This window comes from Brachionichthys hirsutus, chromosome 8 (assembly GCF_040956055.1).
Source record: "Brachionichthys hirsutus isolate HB-005 chromosome 8, CSIRO-AGI_Bhir_v1, whole genome shotgun sequence".
NCBI classification, from domain to species: Eukaryota; Metazoa; Chordata; class Actinopteri; order Lophiiformes; family Brachionichthyidae; genus Brachionichthys; species Brachionichthys hirsutus.
Window position 1 is genome coordinate 7,010,509 of NC_090904.1, and position 25,811 is coordinate 7,036,319.

Sequence of the window (25,811 nt, forward strand, 5' to 3'; positions counted from 1 at the left end):
AATAGCTGTCAAATAGGGGCATAATCAGAGAGGAGTCTTTAGAGACGTGTCAAAGTCGCAACAATTCCCGTCAGACATAAAGTCTACAGTTGTAGCTTCAAAAGGCTTTTTCTTTTCTTTTCTGACCCCCAGTCTTATAATAATATTAAAAAGAGACACGCAGCATACAGATCTACATGTGTATGCATATCTCATATTTGGCACTTGGATGTATCGCACCAGGCTTTACGTCTTACCTGACAGGCTTGGTAAAGCAGCTGGTGCTCAAACTTCTTGATCCCAAGGATATTCTGGAACATCTCATACAGCTGGTCCTTACTCAGGATCAGCTCGGAGGCTGCGCTGGCAGTCATGCGTTGCTGTGCCTTGCGTGGGTCCTCGTCACCGCGGTAGATGGTGTCAAACTTGGCCATCCAGGAGCTGAGCACCGTCTCCTTGCTCAGACCGTCGATCTCCGGCAGGCTCCGCACACGCTTCTCAATGTGCCTCTTGAACACTTCCCTGAAATCAGCGGCTGAGAAGCCGCCACTCTGGACCATTTTAGCCACGCGGTCACTCTTTAGGAATACCTGTATTATGAGATTGATGACATAGATTGCAGCAAAGTCAAATATGCATATGAAGCACTAATTATTTCAAATGATTTCATTTGGAGGCACAACGTTTCTGACAATCTGGTATGAACAACATAGAGGATTGTTTCGAAATATTTTTTTTTGCGCATTGTAATCAAAAACCGACCACTGATCACTTTGAGCATAGGGTCAGGTACATACAGGTGGACCTCGCTTAATGACGTACTCGCTTAACGACGACTCAAAGTTACGACAGGCTTCGGGAAATTTAACGTTTGTGTTTAACTACCAACAATACACTGACAGGGACAGACGCATTTGAGGCTTATGTCATCAGAACTTCAAAGAAGAGCTGATTGCTTTTTCTGACGTGTGGCATCCATTGTGGCTATAAGTCATGGACCACCTGTGCTAAGGCGTTGCTATCACTGGCACATTATCCTTGTCTTTTGATGCATGCATCACTGACCAAACAAACTTTAGAGGCTAAAGCTTTAGATATTTTGGCTTATAGGATATTGCAGACTAGGGCTGCACAGAATAGTTTTGGCATCAACACCACAGTGTCTACTTTTACTTTCAGTACCTGGTTCTTAAGTGTGGAAAGTTTCATGAAAAGATATTAAAAGTTTTTAGTGAAGCTCCAGAAATAAAACATAATGGATGAGATGGGTGGACAGATGGAGCCTATAGCCCCCCTCCTCGCTTCATTTGTGGTTGGGGATAAAAATAAACTTGCCTACACCTGCACACTACCCTGCAGAAAGGTGCCAGATTCTGTGTGTGAATTCAGACAAAGTGTAAGTCAAACACACACCACTGCAAATCTCAGAGAAGACATTTATACGAATTTACATGAAATCCTTTAACAGATTCTAATATTAACCTCAATGAATAAGGTTAGGTTAATCGACTCTTTTGTCCAGGTCAATTCAAACATTTCAGTAGGTTCTTTTTTGCCACATCTAAATATACCAGTTTGTTTGTGTGGAAAAAATTGAAATGCTGGCGAAAGCCATGCCATGTTAAAGAAATTTTTAGAAAGAAAAACATCCTAGTTATTATTGGTTATTCAAGAGAAGAAAGAAATCACGAATGGCATTGCAATTCAGGAAGTCACCTGAATCAGCTGGAGCTGGGTTGATGACTTCAAACTTTAATTTGATTGTAAATGTAAGTGTGCAGCATTATTATATTATATATATATATATATATTAGTATTATACATGAACACATTGAGGGTGGACATGCATTTGGTTGGAGAAACAGAGGAAGATGTTGAGGACAGGGTGAAAGGAAAGGCTGAAAGAAGGAAAAGGAAATCTCACTGGTGTGAAATTTTTGTGACTCCCAAATTTAAACGTGCAGAATATCACTTAGATCCCGATACATCCTTTATGCATGGTAGATCTTATGGTAATGACATGTTGTTGTTTTTACCCAAATATTAGAAGCAAAATAATTTAACTTTCCATGTCCAGGAATAAAAAATTCTATTAAAAAAAATCCTGGATCTAAATGATGATGAAGATCAGCACCAGTATCAAGGGGATTGTTCAACTGGGAAATGCCTCACTACTCTAAGAGATTTAATTAAAATCCACTCAGAACTTGAGTAATGCTGCTAGCAGACGAGCTGACAAACCAGTGCCGGAAAAAACATTACCCTGTTAGTGAGGATAATTTTATTATTGACATGTGTGCCTTTACTTTTAGAAAAGTGCCAGGATACATATGCATATACAGTTAAAATAATAATAATAATTCTTTGAAAATGTGTTTGGTAAGTCACTGATGATGATGATGAAATCGAGCTCTTCTACAAGGCTGAATATTTTTATTCTGAAAACCCACACTTTGCATGCATTTCCTTTATACCACCTCAGTTTTCCAGGTTTAATTATAGCATATTTCACATTAGCAATAATGTCACCAAACCCACCTCTGATTAGCTGTGAAATGGCAGAGAGGTCATTCTGTAATTGACTTTCCTGATGGTTTTGATGTCAGATTTTCACAATGGCTATGTTTGCTTTTCTGCTAATGGATTTGGCCTTCAACATGTTCCACTATCTACCTTGCTTTTTGCACCATATGCACAGTAATACTGACTTTTTTAATTTAATAGTGGGTCTGGAAAAGATGGCTGTGTTGGCAACTTCCTCTGACTCATAATCTGTGCAGTGAAAAGGTTCTGCTACCATTTTGTGACTCAGTCATCTGAATACGTGTGACATGGAAGCATAAAAGGAGGGCTTTTTTTTTTTACTTTTGAGCCAAAACATTTCATTTCTGGTTGTGCGATAAGTTATAGATGTTAATCAATAATAAAGATTCAGCTGCATTTATACATTTTCGACAGGAATGCAGTCTGTAACTATAGCATAGCACATTCAGTGATTCATCTGAGAGCATGAGGTCACTGTGCTTGGATGAGGAATTGGTTCTGACTGTGGTGGTGCTATTACGGTTGTGGTGCGTTGATACCTCATTGTAGCTCTGCACAGCATTGATAAATGCCTCATCAGCCACGATTTGTGTGTCTCCATTGAGGAAGGCTTGGAAACGATCCTTGGTCTGCTGAAGTTGCTGCTTGATTATCTGTGGAGGGCAAACAGGACAGCTCACTACTACAGCCTGAATCCAGAAATATATCAAAAATACAGATATTAGTGTATACATACACACATACAGTAAAAACCGCTTGAAACTTTAAGCTGTGTTTCTGGTATGCCGTTGTACACCCCAGCACACACTCATTCAGGTTGATCTATGCTTACCTGTGGACATCTCTAAGAAGGAGCAACAATGACAATTACATTGTGTTTTGTTCATTCCACTGGAGGCCTTTTGAATTTTTGGCCCACTGGAAGTCTCTATATAGGATATTTGTGATGCAGCTGGTCATTGCCACTCACATTTGCAAGGCTCTGCAGATTCAATGTTATCCCCAAGCCCTGCCCATGCGTTCCTGAGCCGGATGTTTGAATCGCCGGACCAGCCCGCTGACTAACACTTGTTCTAAATGACCTGTGATTGTGACTGTAAGGCATACAGCCCTGACTTCATGGCTGGCATAATGGTACAACGGCTTCTGAGATATCTCATAGTGAAGTACTTCACCCAGGCTACTCATAGAACCACGGTTATAGAAGTAACTTTAACATTTTAGACTTGATGATCAAAACAGGCATAAACACATATAAACTGTACCTAAATGTGTGTGTGGGTGTGTCTGTGTGTGGGTGTGTGTGTGTGTGTGTTGAAGAGCTGACACTTCAGTTCACACCAATAAAGAAAGGTGAAGGAGTGAAAGAAAAAGAATGGCTGAGCTGCATCAAGTATTTATGACTTTCTGTTCGGCACTCTTTATTTCATTGCTGATTGGAGAACTGAACTAAACAAGTTGATGGATGAGGGGAAATGCTTCCATTTTCATCAGTATGCCAGAGTCCCAAGACATACTTTCCAGCATTGCTCTTATTGATTCTCTCTCTCTGTGGCTCTTATCAAGATTGCAGTGTTACACTGTGATTCATTGGCTTGCAATGAAGTGGGCAGTGACATTAATCACCGTTCACTTATCAATAGAGTGGATATGCCCATTGCATCGGCCTTATTTACAGTAACTTCATTACATCTCAAAATGACTATGGATCTAGGTTCAGTTTGATCAAAAAGTATTTGAGGCACTGTGAGAAATTCAGTAACCCATGAATATTTAACTAAAAACTTTCTGGTCAATTATAGCTTTATTTCATAGTTTTATAAATTATATAACTGCTTGAACTGGTCATGTTTCATTCAATAAACAGAGCTTAGATGGTGGCATAATGGGTAGCGCTGTCAAACCGGGTTCAAATCCTGTCTGTGCGGCATTTGTATGTTCTTCCCACCTCCACGTGGGGTTTCTTGATTGGGTTGAATTGATTATTCAAAATTGTAATCAATTCCAATTCAGAGTATGTGTGTGTGTTTGTGTGTGTGTGTGAGTGGTTTTCTGTCCAGCAATGCACTGGCGTCACGTCCGAGGTGTACCCCGCAATTAGTAATTCTTCACTGAAGTGAAGACAATTATACTTGGTCCATTTTGCCTCCATCTAGGTGTACTGCAGAAGAAATCTTACATTTGGACTGTAACAATTATTATTCTAAATATATATTTGTCTGCAATATAAGCTACACAAAATAAAGATATAACATCCAATTAAAAAAGTAATAATAATGTGATAATGGCTGTTTAAATTTGACGGTAATAGGAGGGCCATTACTAAGGGAATGTTAGTTTAGAGGCCATCGTCACAATTTCAAATAACATGGAGGTCATAGGTCTAATGTGAAAGGAGCTTCAATGCCTGTCAGGAACAAAACTCATGTGGGAAAATATAATTCTGTTTGTCTCTTTGTTCACTGGTTAGCCTAAATTATTGAAATATAAACATATAAGCCTATGATTACAAAGTTCTTCCATGTGTGGGTGTGAATATATAAACTATATGTTCCTCTTGTGCATAAATGTGTTTGTCTTCATCAAACAAGCTATTATGGAAAACTCTCACCAGACAAAGTCAACTTCCAGATGACAGCGTGGGCCAACATCTGAGTAAACAGCCAACACAAGTACAGACGCGAGTGCTGCACGACAGCTGCACAAAATCTACCAGCATCAGGCCTCGTCAAACACAAAACTCCAGCGCCATGTCGTGGCTGAGTCCACAAAATGACAATCATGCAAAGACAAACGCACAATCTATTATCACCGAGCAGTCATACTCACACACACACACACCATTGTCTGCAAATACCACACCACTGGGTTAGTAAACAGCCCGGTGTACACTCTGCAGACACAAGGCAAACAGGGATAAAACAGGGACCTCTGTTGTCATAATCTGGAGATGTGGCTCATAGGCAGCAAAACATCCCCATTCCCTTCTTTCCCCCTCATCTGTTATCATTCCAGCAACCCAAAGGCAGTAGCCATTCAGAAACAAGACAAATGTCTCTGATAGTAAAATATTTTTTTGCCTACTGAATAGATTTTTCTCATTCATGGATTAGTCTCGTGTAGATCTCAGTTATAGATTACAATGAAAAAAAACACCTACTGCAGTGCTGCCAGAGTAAAACAACAACAAACATCTATGTATTGTTGTTAAATGATTTTTCTGCTGATAATATAGCAGTATTAACATTTTGGATGTGTTAACATTGCACGGACATCATGTTGTGATGAATTAACAAAGCTCCAGGGATTACTTTTGGACACACTGCAACTAATCTTTTCATGTTAGAGTAACAAACCAGACAATTTCTGCCAATTTGCTTTAACTTATTAATATATCTGCCACAGTTCTGCCTTCCTGCTACACCGTGTCCACTGCGGCGTCAACGCACTCTGAAGCTGTTAGACTTCGCTCACCAACCCGCCCTTCAGTGCACTGAATAAAGCGTTACCGGCCTCTGTCTCCCCAATCATCGCTTGGATCAACCATTCCACCATAATGAATGATCTTAAAAGTGAGGGGAAAAAAGGAAAAAAAAGCTATAGACATTTGTTTGCACTCACATCCATGACAAAGCAAATTGCTGACAGTTTATGATTGAAGAAGGTGTTTATGTGCCATTAGTCTCAAATATCGCCTGCCAAAATGGAGCAAAGAATGTCTGGAGCGGGCCCGCGCTAGGTGACTCAGATGACATTGCTTGAGGCCATGAGTCAAACTCCTCATGCAGCCCCTCCAAATCAGCAGCGTTTTCCCCATGACCTAAATGGGATAAATTTGATCTTAATAATTGTAGATTGATATTTAATAGGAGAGTTATGACTATTCATTCATGCATTTTCCTGTCCTGTATCTCATGTGTCGGGTCGTGGAGGTCAGGAGCTGGTGCGTGTGCATCACTCAAATGACTTCTGAAAGTCTGGTGTGAATCCACGTTCTTTTCTTGTGCAGTGATTATAACTTCCACACCTTAGAATCATGACTGAGGAATCATATGATGAGAAAGCAATCATGTAATTATGAGAAAATGATTATGATGATTACAAAGAAGGAAAAACATGTGCGATTAGACTGAGAAGACATTAATGTGGTGGAACTAGTTAATTTAATTTCCTCAATCAATGAGGTTAGCTTAGAATTCAATGCATTTTGGAGTGGATCTGGATGGATCCACGGATTTTAGTCACTTTTATTTAATTAAGCATTGATTTTGTCATGATAAGTGTTGAGTCAATAAAGGTTGATAACTGTGATTTCAATTTAAGACTAATTTAATCAAAAAGGTCTACATGACCTTGGCGGGGGTATTTATTATAAAAGTTACACAATTCATTGTGTCAGATTATTACATTTATTAATTAATTATTCAATTAATGAACACAATAAATCCACAATACCAGAATGTTTACACAATAAAATACATATAATCCTATTAATTTAATGCTTATTCTTGTTATTTAAGAATAGGTTTTAATTTTCCGGAGTAAACATGTGAATCTTTTGTATTTTCTCCGTCAAACAGGGCTACTAATGTTGAAAGGGTTAACAAACCGGTTTTCAATTTCCACTCTTATGAGAGCAACTAATGTCCTGCATTGGGAGCGGGGATTAAATTTTAGCCAAAAAAAAAAAAACAGGGGACTTTCAGATTAATCCATGTCAATTCATGCATGCACCACAAGGACACAACTATTTTCCTCAACCAGACAAGTCTATTCTGCCTGGATTGTTTCCTTCAGAAAACACGTTTTATCAGGAGGATTACGGATTAGCAAATATCAGCAGTCTGTGTAAAACATTTGTCTTCCCAAATTAAAATCTATTTTTGGATGACCAACACAATTATGGAGACATTCGAATACAATTAAAAAGTACACACTGTTATTCTAAGAGAAACATTATGACTTAAAGATGTGCTTTCAGAGCAGACATATATCCCTTCCACTTCAGAGGAATAATTCATTTCATGGGGCAGGAGGAATCATAACACATTCTACATTCACTTGCACACGTGTTCCAAATCATTTGCATATCTGCAGCTCTTTTTATTACCTCTGCCGAGGCGAGACGGCTGTTGTGTAATCTGTCCGTCCGTTAGCAGGATAAATCAAAACTGATCTTGATCAAATTTTCAGGAAATGTTGGGAATGCTACCAGGAACAGATGATTACATTTTGGTGACAATCCAGAAAAAGATCCTGGATTCTGGATCACTGAAATTGTTGTTAACGTTGCAGTCAATGGAGCTTCAAGATTTGTTCCTCAATATCTTGGTTGATTACTGACCAATGTTTATGGAATTTGATGCAGTCATGTAGGGTAGGGCCCGCTATCTCACCACCATCTGATTCAGAATGGAGTCAGTAAAAAATATTTAATTTTAACATTGAAAACCCCATTTATGGATTCAAAAATCTGTTAAAAATACACATCAACTCCGATTCACTTTTACTTTACCTGGATGGTGTATAAAGGTATCAAGAACAATTTAGAACATTTTGATGATGATCCAATTCACCATGTGGACGGTGTAAATCTAATTATGTGGGGAATGAGCTGCTCGTCGGAGGTCTGTGCTCTCCGAGTGTCTTGTGTTTGCATGCCAGGTCACAAGACTGAGTGATATTAACATAAGAGAAAAATATGTCAGTTTCAACCTGACTGATTGCATCCTGCAGAACACTTGAAACCATAAAAAAAACAAAAAAACATTTCAAATCATTCAAAAGGAAAAAGAGCTTCCCTTCTGGTAACAGACAGGGGAGCTGTTTAATTTGTGAAGCCGTGATTTGTTGCATGCGGCTGCACAAATTGTAGGCGAGGGTGTATTTCTACTGCTTTTCTGCCGTCATCCATTTAGAATTCTTTTTAATAGCTATGCCGCTGACGAACCCCTTTATTCCGTAAGACTAGTGTTGATAAAACCCAATAAAAACCTTTCCGCTTACAGGGAAGGAAACACGTTTCTCAGCAAAGACCTTCAAACACTAATTGACATAATTTGCTGTTAAATAGATAAATCCAAACTCGGCACAGTGCAAAGCTTCTTTCACTGTCAAATAGTGTCTTCTTTCATGCAAAACACCATTTAAAGATGTTACACAATAATGCAAATGATTTCAATGTCATATTGTCCCTCTCCATTTAATTATGTTCTCGTTAGCGCATGTCATGAACATAGTGACTCAGGCAGCCTCTTCACAGTTATCTTCCATCTGTGTTCGTCAGTCACATGCAATCTAAATGATCTTTGATTTTAACGACAGGTGGTACACACTCCATTTGAAACAATGTATAGACATTACTGTTAAAACATAAAATAAAACATAAAATACATGTTTCAATGTCTCGTCCAAAAAAATCAGTTTTCTTCTTCATAGTTTTCTTTTCCTTGACATGCTTTATAACTGTGTTTTTAATCCTACATGTACTCAAACGCAACAGTTCTCAACATTAATGTTAAATACTTATCATGTATGTCCACATGATACAAGTAATACCTTGACATACACTGTATAATTCGTTCCTTCGAGGATCACTGATTTACATTTCAGTCGGCTTCACATTCACAGCTCAACTCAGAGTATCAACGACATAATGCGCAGCATCAAAATACAGGCAAATAAGTCTTAAATGAGCCTGCTGGCCGGAGAGTTGATTGGGTCGGATTATGTTAAAAGCATCACATGAAACACACCTTCTTTGTGTGTTTAATGAATCAGATAATTTTCAGTCTGTAGTTATATCGAGGATTTTCTTTTATTAACTAATACCTCTGCAAACACATCGGCATTATTATGTCGTCATGCACAACATTGGGTTAATGTTAAGGGAAGCATGCAAAAAGGCTGAAAAGACAAACATGCTGATGTCTCCATATTTGTCATTTTACCTTACGGTGATCGCACATTTTTACACCAGAAACGCTAACATGAATATAAATAGTTTTACCGGTATGAGGAAAACCATTCGGCTGACTTAATATTTAACCTGATGATGGCGTTGAATGAAAAATCAAAGATGAAAAAGGTGATTCCAAGTCATCCTACGGGATACCACATTTTTATGGGACTCCATTCAATTGTTGTCAGAATAATATAAAAAATGCAAAAAACGGAATAATAAGAAAATCAGAGGTTCCAAAGTCATTAGGATTCATCTGTGGACTACGCTGATGCAGCCAACACGTCCACTATATATGCTGAGAAGTCAGTCAGGTCAGAGGTTCATCAAAGTCAGCAGGCTTTATTCTCCCAGGGCAATGAATGTCTATAAAACAGTCCGGTGCAATCCATCAAAGGATTATTGCATGCTGCTGACGCATTTCAGAATGGGCAAAACACTGACAGGCTGAGGAACTGGTGGATTGATATGTCAACATGACTGTCAATGAACGAAATTCATTCAGCGAAGTTAATTAATAGCACCAAAGGAATGTTCTCATAACTGATGTTTATGCTTAATAAAGATAATCTGTGCATAATCTGTGCATAATATGTGTGCGTCAATTCCAGAAACATTCATCCAAACATCCAGAGCATTACTCCATACATTTTACCAGTTTTATCTCTGTCAGAAATCTCAAGCAATTACTTACAATGCCATCAACGGAGAAGAGGCACACGATTATATGTGCCACCAGTCAAATACACCCACGCTCAACCAGCATGCAGTTGAATAACAGCAGCATCAAAAGTACAGCTTGTGAAGACATATTTCAGAGTGAATGAGAAAATATTTACCTTGCCTCTGAGTAAAGGAGGAAATGGCAGTTAGCGCTTTATAATGCTTCACTAGATTATAGCAATGTGTATAAAGGAGCAGCAGTGGCGCTTCTTCCACGGCAGTCTGGCCTGTTTCTCTGTGATAGTCCGTCACTACTGTGTGTGTGTCAGAACTCCTAAGAATGGATTATCATGGAGCTGCTCCACATGTTTTGGTGAGGCCTCTAAGTCTTTTCATGATAGAAATTGCTTCATCATATTTGTGCGATTAATACATAGTAATTACATTTGCACAAGTCGAAGGGATTGTTTCAGCCAAAGGATGCAAATATTGTGCCAATCAAAGCCCAGCAGCAGACCGTGGGCAGGCCGGCAGGCTTTGATTTCCTGGTTGGCAGCAAGCATTTGATTCTTTGTTCAGATATTTACTCTCCCACAGGGGAGGCTTGTGGATGCCTGAGCTTTGAGATATGAAAGTGCATTAGTATAGCATGCTTTAGCTTATCATAGCCTGCGCTGAACAGGACTGCAAACAAACAAATGGAAGGAAACACTATGGCTTTTCCCACCCGCATGCACTTGTCTGTATATGAGTCAGCAGAATATTTCGACCATATGGCTTAAACTACGTCCAGCAGAAGACAAAGTGTCTGCAGGTTGCCCAAAATCAACACTAATAAGAGCAGTTTCCTTCCTGTTTCCTCATTAATGCGATGCATAACATGATGTAGATTCACTGAGCTGAATGACTGTTCAACTGGATGGATGTTGTAAAACTGCTCCTCCGGAGCCATGTGACGACGGATGTATTCACTCGGGAGAGAAACATCATTTTACTTTACTTAACAAATAACCCCAAACTGTCTTTCACATCAGTGGGGCATTACAGTAGACACATGCAGGCCTTGTCCCGTACAGTGACATATAGGGGTCTTGTAATGTAGGACATCTGTAACAAAGAAGACATTGCAGGCTATCTGTGGATCTAGAAAAACTTATAATCCCTTCAGAAGAGGCAGCTCATCTACGGAGGGGAAAAGAAGAAGCTATATTAAGCAGCCCTCCTCAAGAGGTCTGAGCCTAAAAGTCACCTTGGGAGGCCGAGTTTACCGGATAAGTGTTGTCGCAAACGGGTTGGAATTGGGTATCTGCCAGGGAGCCCGCATGCACGGAGAGCCGCGCACGGGGCAATAGATCGAGTGTAAAAAAAAAAAAAAAAGAACTCAACAAAGCAGTCACACAGTCCTGTTTGTCGCCACCCAGCATCCCGAGACCATTAATGGTCTTACTGGGATTGATCTGACTGGTGAGCGTGTCTTCAGAGGAATATGACCTGCACGCACGCAGCGACGCGCGTCCTTCCTCCATCCGTTATGTTCCATAATGATGCTGCGGCCTAGTGGCTGAAACCTCTCTGTGTTCTACTACCTTATGTAGGTCATCAATGACAGCATCTGCGGTGTGACGGGGGGGGGGGTATTTATTGTGCCCTTACCTTCTGCTGTCGCCGGGCCATGTCTGTCGGCTGCTTTGCATTGAATGGGTAAGCGACGCACCGCATGACAAAAACATACAGCTGCAGCTTCTTCTTGCGCTCCTCCTCGTCCCTCTGCAGCTTCTCCAGATCCTCCTTCTCCTCGCTGACGGCCGACGGGCTCGGGCTGGTCGGACGCGCACTGCTGCGGCCGCTGCTGGGCGCCAGTCCACCCGAATTCTCGCTGGTTCTGCTCGGAGAGATCCGGGATCCGGTCTGAGGTGCCGCCGCCTCCTTGCTGTCCTCCTCCACCAGCCCATCTGATTCCTCCTCGCTGGACGACGGGTCCAGCATCGTGCGTTAGAGGCGACGCGTCCCAGCGGATAAGCCTAAAGGAGGTTGCTGTATCCCCTGGATGGAGATGCCGTTTTATTGTCCGCGCATAGATCTCATGTGGATTATCCACATTAAATCCAGACAGAGATTAGGCCCTGATTGTGTGCAGCTCGCTGAGGGATGTCAGCGCTGGAGGAGGCTGCTCCTTCAAACTGAGCGTTCTCCGCCTGCGCCGAGCGCTCGTCGACGCTTACGCATGTTCCTCTGTTATTGGCCAGTCGCTGCTGCGGATGCGAGGCGGGAGGGGGGGGGGGGCAAGCAGAGAGGAGGGGCAGGGGGGGTTGTGTGCGCTGATGAGGGGATGGAGAGCGGATTTCAATTGTAATTTTGGGTCAAAAAGCGAGCGATGGGGGGGGGGAGGGGGGGACCCGCGACAGTGAGACGCGCATACTGAAGGACTCACAAACACCGTCCTGACGGGCTGCAGCGATGCTGCTAAAATGGCTGCTCCTCGGTTGTAATGAATGGGTCCGTGATGCCGTTTGGGGGCTGTGCTCGGTATGCAGATTAGGCAGGTGTACCGTTTTGAGAATGGCTCCCGCACCATGTGCTATTGATGGAGGGGGGGGGGGGGGGGGGGTCAGCTCCTCAGCCTGTTTGTTGACACCCGATAATCAAGAAGCAGTTTAGATGTTGGATTTAAATATTCTCATCAGTTTAAGAAAAAGTTTAAATATAATTTACGCAGCATGTAGTTTATTATAGTAGCAAATATGGTGACACTTCTATGACAATGTTTAAATTATCAATGTTGGATTTACGTTCAACTAATGTAACTGCAGCCTATAAAAACTATCCAATAATATAAATCTGTGCACGCTCATCGCTGATGCTGATTGTTCATTCCAGAATGCGGTTTTCAGACTGTTTGTCTTCCGTTTGCTTGACTGCAAGATACTGCCAGTGAGTTTTGATGCAAGTTTGTGTACAGTTGGATCCAGTTTCGAGAGAGAGAGAGAGAGAGAGAGACTGCTGCATGTTTGTTTTTATTTCTCCAGTTTTTATTATTTTTCCCTTTACACTTGTGTATTGATTTTTTCTTACTCAACCCAGCAAGCACAGAGGATGACCATACAGGCCTGCCTGCTCTAATTATGTGATGGAATTGAAGCTGACAGCTGGGCTGCCTATAGCTGCTGCTACAGATATCATTAATGACCAGAACAATCCCTGCAGGTAACTGCTTTTCATGGACTCCTTATTTCTACCCCCCCCCCCCCCCCCCCCCAGTAGAACTACTGCTTCCCTGACTTGCCATTAAATAGTCCTTCTATGGTTTTTGCTCATGCAGCTTGTGGACTCCTAGCATGAGGTGTGCTTGTGTTTCCCATAGCCCTTTCCTAATGGGCGAGGCAGAGTGACCCCCCCACCCCCCTTCTGTTCCATTCCTTGCAATACTTCAGCCCCGCACTAACCTCAGCAACAACGGAACGCCTTAGAACCTTTTAAACATTAATAATTGACCGATGTTCTCTCCCTACTCCTCTACTTCGACCAGAGTGTGTACACATTAAATGTTGATGCTCTTTGGTGTGGTGCAATACAAAGTCCAGTGTGGAAAAATAAAATAACAAATATTGTCAATTAACAGCTCGAAGTATATTTAAAAAATAATAATATTCATACCTTAATTTTGTGGTAAATCTCCATCGTTGCATGGTGACATTCTGTTTAGCAGAAAGTATATGTTCCCTCCAGGTTCCCTGGATTCACCCTACTGTTCAAAATACATACAACAGTGTTCAAAATACACACAACACTGTTCAAAATACATGCAACAATGATTTGAAGTTGACCAAATGTTCTAAATTGCTATGTTTTGGCTCTATATAACACATTTATGTCATTACCTTGGCCTGAATCTTAGTTATCTTCAATCTCTCTCCCATATATAGCAAAGTTAATGAATGGACTGTACTTCAGGACTGTCTTCTCCCACCTATGTAATGTTGCAAATTAATAAAATAATAATAATATATAAAAAAGATAGGCACTACACAGACGCACCCTATCGCCAACAGGTGCATGATAAAAATAAGTCAATGCATTTATTGTTTCCAGGCTGATTTATTGCAGTTCCATATCATCAGGCTTCGTATGTCTCTGAAGGCCCTCCGGCTGAATATAGTACCCTACTCAAGATCAAGATGAACATTCGCACAGAGAGGGAAATTCGTCTTTAGTTTTCAACACATGCTGCAGCCATAAAATATATTTCACACAGATTCAAACAACTCTAAAAGCACTAAAAACACATTTGTCAAGCAAAGAATACTCTGAGTTAATAAATAAAAATCCCGGATTCATTCCCAAGGCCAGCTCACTCTCCAGTTTGTCCCAGGTCTCCCCCGAGGACTCCTTCCGGAATCTCATCCTGTGATTCAAATTAATGTTTAAAATGGAAAAAGAAATGGAGAAGTCCATTCAAACTGCTGAGATGTAGCATGCTAGATATCATCCAGTCAGCAGAAAATTAAAATACTCCTTAAACTCTCTGTGACCTTCCACAATTATTATCGGAGAATTGTCTTACTTCATCGTCACACCTGTGCTGCCTGTACAAGCAGCATTCCGCTCCAACAAATTTCTATGAGCAGTTACATATCAATAGTACAATGGCAAAAAATAGTGCACTAATTTGCACACTGTCGGTGCCTTTAAAGAGCTGTCACAGTCAGAATATGTAAAACACTATAGTGACGTACCAGACAATGCAATACATTCAAACTTCACAGAAAGGCTTCGTAATATATTCATGATCTCCCTGCCTCAGTTTTATGTTCCTTCATGTGTATGCAGAGCATTTGTATTTCATTAGGTTTATATTGTTGCAACAGGAACAAGAGTGATTTGTGAAATGAATGATTATTTATACAGAAGCAGTTTTATTGTTTGGATATTTTTTTTCTTATTTTATCACCAATCGTAAGGCCCAGCAAATTTTAAAAAACGGTTTAAAAAAAGGATTATCCAGAATGTAAAAAATAAAGTTACACACAGAATGCATGTATGCATACGCGCATACATGCATGCAAGCACACACACACACACACTGATTAATTCTCAGAGCTTCTCTGGAGTAAACCGATGCGCTCTGTGAAATATTTAAATGCCAGCCGCAGTTTTAATGTGAGATTGATAGAATAGGGTCAGTGTCAGTGATGCAGCTACTGTAGCTGACTTAGAGAGGACTTCTTACCCAGCAAGTGTTGGCGCTTATCATTTTCTTAAAATATGTTTATATCCATGATGACTGGCATTTAAAGATATGCATTGTTTTTTTTTATATTGACATCTGATTCTGAGGAACCCTGAGGAGGACAGATGTTCTCAGTAGTATTCTGCCGTTCTCTATTGTGTCACACAATCGCTCACTATGAAGCTACCTCACAAAGGGAGAGACCAAAATGCCATTGAACAATCACTAGTCCAACGCACCACCCTAGAAAATTGAAACAGCTTTACACTGCGGTTTCCACAACATGCAGTTAACGCTACAAATCTATACTGAAAGTGGTAAACTAATACGGCGATACACCTCCAGTGTGAGACAAGACAGGAAGGAGACGTCAACGCTCTACTGCATTTGGTAGAAGATATGTGTTTCTCTAGCTCAAGAATAGATAATTCCCCTCATAATTAGATTTAAACCATCCACATGGTGATCTGGATCATCACCAAAAGGTTCTAAATTGGTAAGTGAAAGTGAATCAGAGTTTATGTGTATTTTTAACTGATTTTTTAATCCATAAATGGAGTTTTCAATGTTAAAATTTCACATTTTTTTACTGATTCCATTCTAAATCCGATCCAGATTCTGTGTTGAGATTGAGATCCCCACCCTACATGACTGTGTCAAATTCCATAAACATTGTTCAATAATCAACCGAGATATTGAGGAACAAATGTTGAAGCTCCATTGAATGCAATGTTACTGAAAAAGTCAAACTGATCCATAATCCAGGATCTTTTCTGGATCATCACCAACATGTAATCATCTGTGCCTGGTAAGATTCACAACATTTCTTTAAAATTTCATCAAGATCCGTCCAGAATATTTTGAGTTATCTTGCTAATGGACGGACGGGCAGACGGACGGATGGACATACATAACGTATATCAAGCGTATAACCTGTTTAATTATATGAATTGTTGCATAGTTTTAGAATATACTGGAAAAACCACATTTTAAACATATACCGATATCTTGTAGAAAGGCTCCAGGTCAAAGCTGGCCCTTTCAACAGAAAAAGAGAAACGAAAAGGATAAGAAGCACTTATTAACACACTGGACATTGGCTAATGAATATGTTTCTGCTCAGGATTAATGGCTTCATAAAAAAACACTCCAGATTTATCTTGTCTCTTCCTCCCAGTTTTCAGGCCAAAGACTCATGCAACATGAAAGACAAGAAAACACACAGCTGGGTGTCCCGTCACTTTGATTTATTCAGGCAGTACACACAACAGCTGATGAGTGAAGACTTGTCTAAATTATTGCACATACAGGACACACAACTGTCAATTGTATTTCACAAAGAGAGCATTTTGATGCGGTGTGAAAGTAGAGTTCATAGTTCCTCACTACAGTTTCAGCGCTTCAGCTCAAGCAGTGTAATGAAATACTGCCCTCTGTCGGTTCATCAATGAAAGAGCAGTAAACCTTAATTATTTTGTATTGAAATGACCAAAACAGCAAACAATATAATATGTGACAATAGATTTTTATTATTTTTGATATACTTTTGATATACTTTTTTTTAAATCATCAAAATACTAATTTAATGATTACAGAAAATGTTATTTTCCAAACAACAGGATGAGAACTTTAGTTTCTAGGGGCTCCGTTATGTCTATCAGTATCAGTATATCATATGAAAGATACAGCAGCTTCACAGCCAGAAGGATATATTCTGTTTCAAAAACAATTAAAGACCAGATTTAGTTTAGTTTACAGCTGCCAGGCAAGAAAGAGGAGAAGAGCAAGATTAGTGAGTAGGTTTATGGGTGCCATGAGGACGGACAAGCAGGTGACTGGTGATAGGAAGGAAGATAAAGAGGGGGATGCAGAGGGTACTGGGAGAAGATGGTCTGCTATGACATCCCCTAATGGAAAAATGTATCTTCATTATTAATCTTCATTCCAAACCCTTACCATGAGCATTATTATTGTTGGCTCTCAGAATTTTTTTAAAGAGTTGTGTCAACAAACGGATATGTCTACATGTAGAAGCTACAACAACCATATTAATTGTAAAACAAACAAAGCTGAACTTTTCAAGGAAAACGCTGAGCTATTCTCTATTGTGTTTGTATATTTTAGGTTATGTAATGCCAACAGATTTGGGGAAGCTGTTGTTTTGAAGACAGCAGTGAGTTCAATTTAATTATTAACACATGAAACACTGTGAATCTGACTTGCATTTATGCACATACATGCGTAATACCGACTTTCCACCAAAGGAGGTCAGCAGAATCCTTTTTATGATGGAAGGGTGCGTTGTGAGAAACCAAGTAAATAGAATGTCATAATCAGCAACATTTAAAATAGGAAGCTATGGTAAATTCATCTTTTGTTCTGTCATCTTACATTGACATAAAAAAAAAATATAGCTTATAGAAAAACAAGTTAATGCAAGACAATAAACACATACAAGTGAAAGTACCTTGATTACAGACAACCTCAGAATATTGATCACTTTGATTTAGTCTTACATGTAATATGAACAAATGCAAGTAGAAGATTGCTATAAATTGAATAAATAAATCAATTACATAAACAAATATGTGGTACACCACTATGATTTCAAAATCATATCTCTTTAAAATCATAAAGCTAATCAGTTTTAAAAGGTAAAATTTAGTCATACATACAACAGTTTTTTTTTGTTCAAATATTCATATCGACTGAAAAGTGTCACACAAAACAAAACAAAACCAGATTCCATCTCTGACAGTTATTTGTCAGATAACCAATTGGGCTTTTTTTAGTTTTTATAGATATTATAGAAATGTATTAGTCCTTATAAAATGACAAAGGAATACCTCAGTTTATCTAGTCAAGTCAAAATCACTTTGGGTTTTTCATTACTCCAGAAAATATTTCCACATGTATGAAAGTAAACTTTATATTCAGACATTACTGCATTTAGGAATTATTATAGTGCTTCTGAACAAATGAAGAAGTATATATATATAAAAAAAAAACATCCCAGACTCCTCCCTGGAGAAAACATCTCCTGCAGGTCCTCCCCCATTGCTGGAAAGAGTCACTGTTTCGCCTCTGTGTGTATCAGCGGCGTTTCAACCCAACCAAAGCTGTCAACACTGTGTGCAGTTGGATTTACAGCTTTGATTTTAAATGTGCATGGTCATATTTGCTCCGGTAAGTTTCATTTATCTTGTCCTGTCATTTCCTCATTCATCTGTCCATTTTGCTTTTGAATGATTTGTGTTCTCTATCGTGTGAAGTAAATATTTTATGTGACGTAATTTGCTGACCAAACAATGACTTTGTGAAATGTCTTTCACTGAGGGCTGTGACTTATATTTAAAACTGCCAAATCTATTCAAAGTAGTTATCACAGAGTACATTTCCATATCTTCATTTGAATTAACATAGAGTGCAAAGATATAAGGAATAGGTGGACTCAGAGGCGTGTGATGCATCTTCTGGCTGCATCTCACTGCACAGCGAGCAGCGCTGTCTTTACGACGTTTGAATTATTCAGGTTTTGTTTTCATGCCGATGATAAATTCTGACAATCAGTCCGGCTACTTGTTGATGTGTATAGATTATTCCGTGTTGTGATCCATTTCTGAATATGTATTGCTTTCATCAATAGATTTTTGCCATCTGTGCTTTTGCAACATGTGGAGGATACTATGGTCATCTCCAGGTTAAGGTGGACTGTGCAGACCGAACACAGAGTAACCTCAGCATCAGCATTGATTATGGCTATCCTTTCAGGTAAAGCAGCTGATTGGTCTTTTGCCCAAACATCTGTTACATACTGTACTACTGTAAACACCCATGCTATATAGCGATTTCCCATTTACCTCTGAACTCCGATGTCAAATGTTAAATGTGAAACAATTTCATTTGTTTTTAATATTTGATCATTTGCAGGGATAATATTTATTTACATGTTTTACATTTAATCATTTAACTTCATTTTAAAATCTAAACATACAAATTAAAAAAAAGAATACTGTATTGTGACTTTTTGTTTGTATTGTTTTAATTTTGTGTTATTAATCTTTAATTATCCAGGCATGGATAAAGTATGGAATGACGTTGCAGACTTCCCTTTTACATGCTCTCATCCTCTGCGGCTCTTCTGAATCAGAATCAGAATACTTAAATAATCCCATAGGGAAATTATACTGAGGGTCCAAACCTCACGTTTTTTCCTCATTTTCAACTATTTGTATTCTTCTATAAACTAAATGCTCACTGCTGCTAGATGCTTTTTTCGAATGTTCTCTTTTTTCAGTTTCTCAAATAACATGCTGTCAACAGGAGGTCGCAGCCCCTTCCTGTACTCCTGCATCATTCCATTTATACAAACCTTGATTTGACACTGTTGCTGTTTCCTCTGCCGCCTCAGAAGACAACGAACCCTGATTACACATTTATAACGATGAAAGTGCTACAGTTTTTTTTTTTTTCTAGAAGGATATGTGCAAAATACATTTCTGTGTGCATCACCAGATTTACAGAAGCCTGATTGGTTTGAATTCAGTGGAAGAAAGCCCTCATCTTTTTTTCATCCTCTATTTGTCTTGTAGATTACGAGACGTGCATTTCAAGGCTCCCTTGTGTGATACAAATAGTCATGAGATTCTTTTCCTGGATGGTGACTTTTCTTCAGCTGCACGTTTCTTCCTGACTGTGGGTGTGTTTGCTTTCCTGTACTCTCTCCTGGCAACCATTGTCTATGTGTTCTACCAGAACATGTACCTGAAGAACAACAGAGGCCCACTTGTGGTCAGTCAGTTTTAACGAACACTCCGAAAACTCCTGTGAATTTTCCTTTCTTGCAGGACTTCCTGTCCTTCATGTTTCCTCTCTGCTGTCTTCTCCTGAGCAGGATTTCCTTGTTACAGTCATCTTCGCCTTCATGTGGGTGATCAGCAGTTGCTGTTGGGCCAAAACTCTTTCTGATATCAAGAAAGCGACAAACCCGACACAGGTTCTTTTGCTCATCACCGCCTGCAGAGCACAAGAGAATAAATGTACAGCTACCCAGGAGCCTCTCTGGTCACGTCTTAATACGTCTGTGGTAGGTAGTCAGTTGCCCAATGAAGCAACGAAACCCATCTCTGAATGAAACAAATGTTTTACTCCTGTCCCTTCTTTTATCCCCAGCTTTTTGGATTTGTAAACGTCATCCTCTGGGTTGGAAATATCTGGTTTGTCTTCAAAGAGACATCCTGGTATAAGACGGGTCAGAGATATCCAACCCGGAGTGCTTCCGTGAAACGGGCCAGCGAAATGCGACAGCGGCTCTACAGTGAAAGCAGTTTTGATCAGCCAGAAGAGCGTTTTAGTCCTCACCCCTCCAGAGAAAACAGTTTCAACCAGTCAAAGAGAGAATTTGGTCCGCAGATCCACAAGCAAGTGAGCTTCAATGAGTTCCAGTCAAGCTTGAGCTTACCCCACGCATATCTCGGCAAGCCTGTCTTTCATGACAGGGAAAATAAAGCAGCTTCTCAAGGGCCAAAGATATTTGTTGATCAGATGTGATATTGCCTTTACCAGTTTTAAACTATAAATACTTGATTAATAAGTGATTAGTAAATAATAAATCACTTGCCATCGCGTCATTAAAACAAATTAGATAAAGATGGACAGAAGTGCTCTTTGAACAGAGCTGCAGCTACTAACTTTAAAGATGTATCTTAAAACTATGTTGCATCACCCATCCATCCATCCATACATACATACATTTTCTTTAGTTTAGAGCTTATTTATGATTGTGAAAGTACAAATTATTTACAGGTGCTGAACAGAAGATATTGATGGTTTAATGAGCTCAGAAGTTATATTCTTCTTCACACACAATAAAGGATGTGGGAGTTTGACTGTTTCTTAATTCCTTATTTGTCAGGACTCATTGTTTTTGTTTTTTATGAAATACCTCTGTCAAGGAGGATATATTTTTGCCAACGTTTAACTGTCTGTTAGTAACATAATTCAAGGAATTACAGCCAGATCTTTATTCAACGTTCAGGAAATGTTGGGAATAATACCAGAAACAGATGATTAGATTTTGGTGATCATCTAGGAGAGATCCTGGATTATGGATTAGTTTAAAGTTGTTTGTTAACATTGCAGTCATTCGAGCTTCAAAATGTGTTCCTCAATATCTCCCTTGATTATTGACGGTAGTTTTAGGATTTTGACAGTCATGTAGGGTGGGGACCTCTATCTCACCACCGAATGTCATCCAGATCGGAACTTGGCTGAGCACTCTCTGAGTTTTTTTGTAGGTGTTTAATTAATTATTTTTATGATATTTTTGACTTTAAATCACTTTAATCACTTTAAATCACCATTAAAATGACTAGTAATGTATTTATTTGAGCATGATATTAGGGTTTGGAATCTTATTGTTTAATCATCTTCGTTTTTATTTTTGCCTTTACATCTTTTAATTGTCCAGTTACTGTATGGTTATGCACCTGTAACATACAGTATACATTATAGTACACATTTTTCCCTATGCTTTATGTTTGATGGAAATTATGTGCTGTATCAGAAATGCATATATCCAATGTGGTTGTATTATCTTTATGAATATTTAATGACTGACTAAAAAAACGATTATGACCGGACTGCAAGCCAATCATAAAATAAAATAAATACTATTGTCTACATTATCTACGTGGTATAAATTTGTGTTATTTGTAACATAGTGATAATAATGAAGTAATGACTATGTTAATAAATGATCATTTGACTTAATTATAACCTCATTTTGCTGCTTAAACACGTTAGAAAAAATGTCAGCTTGATATTTATTGTTTTTCAAGCCTGCTGTATGTTACAGAAAGTCTTCAAAAAGCATGCCAAGGTGGCAGGGTTTGCTGGGCTATTGGCAAAACAACTGACCAACCAAGCAGCCATCCAAACGGTCAAGAACTCTAGGATCACTTTGTGTTATTGCCTTGTTTCAAAATTTAATCAGTCCAGCTGCAGATGGCAGACTCAGAGTGCGGTGGGGTAAAATGGGTTTCTAGTACTTCAGACTTGTTACCGGTACTTTTATTAATTGGCCGTGTAGTGGTATGACTCCTACACACATTTTATGTTGAACATAATACTATATTAAGTTATTTTATATGACTATGTGATATATTGTAAATGTGATCATTTGTCTGTACTTATTGTGCCTGTCCAGATTGTAATGTTATTTGAAACACAGGACATGTGTACTGTACTTTAAATGATAGCAACTAAGACTGTGATTGTTTGTACACAGCTAATTTTTATTTTCCTATATTTTGTCGTTTTGTGGACACGTGTATACAGATATTTGTTTGTTTTTAAAATGCAATCTTGAGAAAGAACTTAGTGCTTTGTGTCATCACTGTTGCTGCATTTTGACTTTATATTTACAGAACAATAGTTTTGTTATTTGGCGCCGGGACCTGTAACAATTGCACAGCATAAATCTCCAGACGGTTTGAAAAGGTGTATACTGCACAGTTATTTTAACATGGTGTTTCATAGCTGGCAGGCTTCTACATCCCTGTTAAAAGGGATCAGAGAAGAGAAGACAAATTGAAGAAATACTGAAAAACAAATGCTTTAAATCAACGTAGGAATTTACGGTGATAATGAACATCAACTCTCTGGAGACATGGTGCACACTGTTGTGCATAAATTCTAGGGGTGTAACGGTTCACGGAATGTATTGAACAGTTTTGGCTTTATGCATTTTTTCTCATTACATTTATTACTTGCGCAATCTTAGCGCTCCGTGCGGAACTAAAGTCCTGGGCGAGTGTCTGCAGGGATGCCACTGAGTGTCGGACACTATTGACAGAGCGCTGGTAGCTCACAGGTGTGACTAATGATATCCTGGCAAATGCAAGCGAGAAGCCTGAGCTGGAAGCCCCTCCCACCTCACTACTGGGGAGACGGTGGCGCAGGTGGTTGAGAGGGTCGATTCCCAGCTCGGGCACATGTGTACACTGTTGTTGTGTCCTTAGGCAAGACACTTCACCCACATTGCCAGTGTAAATGTAGTGAGCGAGTGAATGTCGGTGGAGGCCAGGAGGACTGATGGCTCAGATTGGCAGCCTCGCCCCTGTCACCTTACCAAGTATGGAGTGAATGAATAATGCACATACAATGTAAAGCGTCTTTGAGTATCTAGAAAAGCGCGATATAAAATCAATCCATCATTAGTATTACAGTCTCCTGTTTGGGAACACTTTGACTTACCTGTTAAAGCACATGTGTCAAACCTGTCCAGTGGAGGGCACTCCAGGTTTTCTTTCCAACCATCTCTCCAGCAGCTGATCTCACTAATGAGTTCCTTCTCTCAAATCAGAGGTGTTGATAATTACAATCACCTGCTTTAGTAGCCGGCTGGAAGGAAAACCTGGAGTGTCTCGACCCTCCACCGGATGGGTTTGAGTTAGAGTTACCAACTGACTAAGATACGTGGAGAAATCCAAAGTTGTGTGTCGACAGAAAATGTGGAGAAGTTAATCTTTCTAGCCAAAAACTTTAAGCTTGAATAGTTGGTAGTAGTAGTAGTTACATTTGTCATATTCAGGCTGCTGCTGCTAAGTGTTCAAAGTTTACAGTTTTAACTTGTTTATTTACAATTTTATTACGATTTTTAAATTGTTACAGGACAATAGTTTTTAAAAAGTCAGTCTAATTTATTTGAAATATTACCCAAATTGGTCGCTTTACATTTGACCCAGAACTTTAAAATTGTTTACAGAAATTCAAAATTGCTTAGAAGTGTCGCAATAAAATGACAGAAGGACTTTGATATTAAATTGAGAGATAAAAGCATCTCTGCTAAAACAAGATGCTGTTCAAAGAAAGCTCCAGCAAGAGCAATAAGAGGCAGACATGTAGTCGAACCGGGCTGCACTGATCTTCCTGTCTGTTTCTCCACACATCCACCAGGTAAGATCTTCGCACCAGATCAAAGGGTTTATTGAACCTTTAATTGATGCAGATTAGTCTTATTATTTCCCAGGCAGGTCAATAATGCTCATCTTGCATAAAGCATGGACATTTGTACCATCTGCAAACTGTATAATATTCACACAGGTAACGTTTTCATTGACTGGGAGAAACCATTCCATCATATTGATCAGCCATACTTTTCTTTCATTTTCAACACTGCGGGCCTTTGCTGTTAGAGAATGCTTTCTCTTATGCATGAAATTATTATACAATGATGCTTCTTGTGTGATGAAGCTGGGGGGAGGGCTAAGGGATCAGACAAGGCTGCCCAATCTCAAGACATTTCTAAAGTGTGGCTAATGAGTCACTACTGTGCAGGCTGAGGAACTGGCTGGTGGGTTTATGTGTGCCTTTGTCAGTCTTTGAGTCCAGTGTATTAGTGTCATCTCATGCCGATGATCCAGCCATCCAATTTCTTGTAGACGAGACGACCTCAATCATCTCGTCCACAGCCACTTTATCCACCTTGCTGGTTGCTGGAGCCTCTCCCAACTGACTATGTCCAAAAGGAGACATTGCCAGTGCATGGTGGGGCTCTGCTGAAGACATTAATGTGTTTATCCAGGGAAAGCGTGACAGAGGCAAAACTGGGAGGGAGTGCTGGGAAATGTGTAGGTCAAGTTGTCTAACTGGAAATGGGTGCTACCGCAGCTAAGCTCTCATAGTCAACAAAATCTTCACCTCGATTCTCTGACACAACTCAAAGTTCTTGTTTCATCAACAATCCTACTGGTGCAATTGCAGTCTGGACATCACTGGATGCTGGTGTCCCTGTAGCAGTGGGGGACAGCGTGTCCTAGAGACCATCTCCAGAGCTGTGTCCTTGACTGCAGCTGTTTCAGAAACTGCGGTAGGGCAATCCTGTCTGGTCGACTATGGCCAAGCTGTTGCTACATCTTAACAAATCCTAATAAATAAAATTAAGAATAATTTGTGATTGCTGATACTATTTATGTCCTCAAAACCTTGACTTGATTCTAAAAATGATTGGTGAATTCCACATTATTTCACAAATGCAACTGATCAAAGTCTATTCTCTGATTGCCTCAGCTAGATAGCTAATGTTGCTTATATCTTTTGCAATAATGAACATTAGCCTGGAAGTACCGGTATATTCAGTGCAGCCACAAGTTTGTTATTAAGGCCTCCGTGATTCGTTCCCCCATCAATTAGAACAAAGAGTGTCGACAACTCTTCTCTGCCTGGCCTCGACAGAGACACTAAGCACATGCAGGTGTTCAGAGCAGGCTCTCAGGAGAAAATTATAGTATGTGTACACAAAGCATTACAATTAGGGTTAGGTTATCAGCAGGAAATAAAGACTTGTGTCACGAGACAGATGGCCTATCAGTAGGAAGAAGGCTATATTTATGTGCAATTAATCCTGAGAACTGCTGCTTATTTCTTGCATGCAAC

The 25,811-nt window shown here is 39.5% G+C and overlaps 2 protein-coding genes across 2 annotated transcripts in view; one reads left to right on the top strand and one right to left on the bottom strand.

The window, feature by feature from the left end:
• Window positions 1–12,133, bottom strand: part of cadpsb (Ca2+-dependent activator protein for secretion b) — a 50,847-nt gene extending 38,714 nt beyond the window's left edge. Inside the window, exons 1-3 of the mRNA XM_068742957.1 lie at window positions 11,801–12,133; window positions 3,063–3,176; window positions 237–569 (exon numbers count right to left, since the gene is read on the bottom strand). Of these exons, the coding sequence (XP_068599058.1) occupies window positions 237–569; window positions 3,063–3,176; window positions 11,801–12,133 (780 nt within the window). The remainder of the gene's footprint in view (window positions 1–236; window positions 570–3,062; window positions 3,177–11,800) is intronic.
• A 6,403-nt stretch (window positions 12,134–18,536) lies between these two features.
• Window positions 18,537–20,924, top strand: synprb (synaptoporin b). The gene is made up of 5 exons (XM_068742507.1): window positions 18,537–18,560; window positions 19,021–19,145; window positions 19,967–20,165; window positions 20,269–20,460; window positions 20,547–20,924. The coding sequence occupies exons 1-5, from the start codon at window positions 18,537–18,539 to the stop codon at window positions 20,922–20,924; spliced, it is 918 nt and encodes a 305-aa protein (XP_068598608.1).
• The last annotated feature ends 4,887 nt before the right edge of the window (window positions 20,925–25,811 follow it).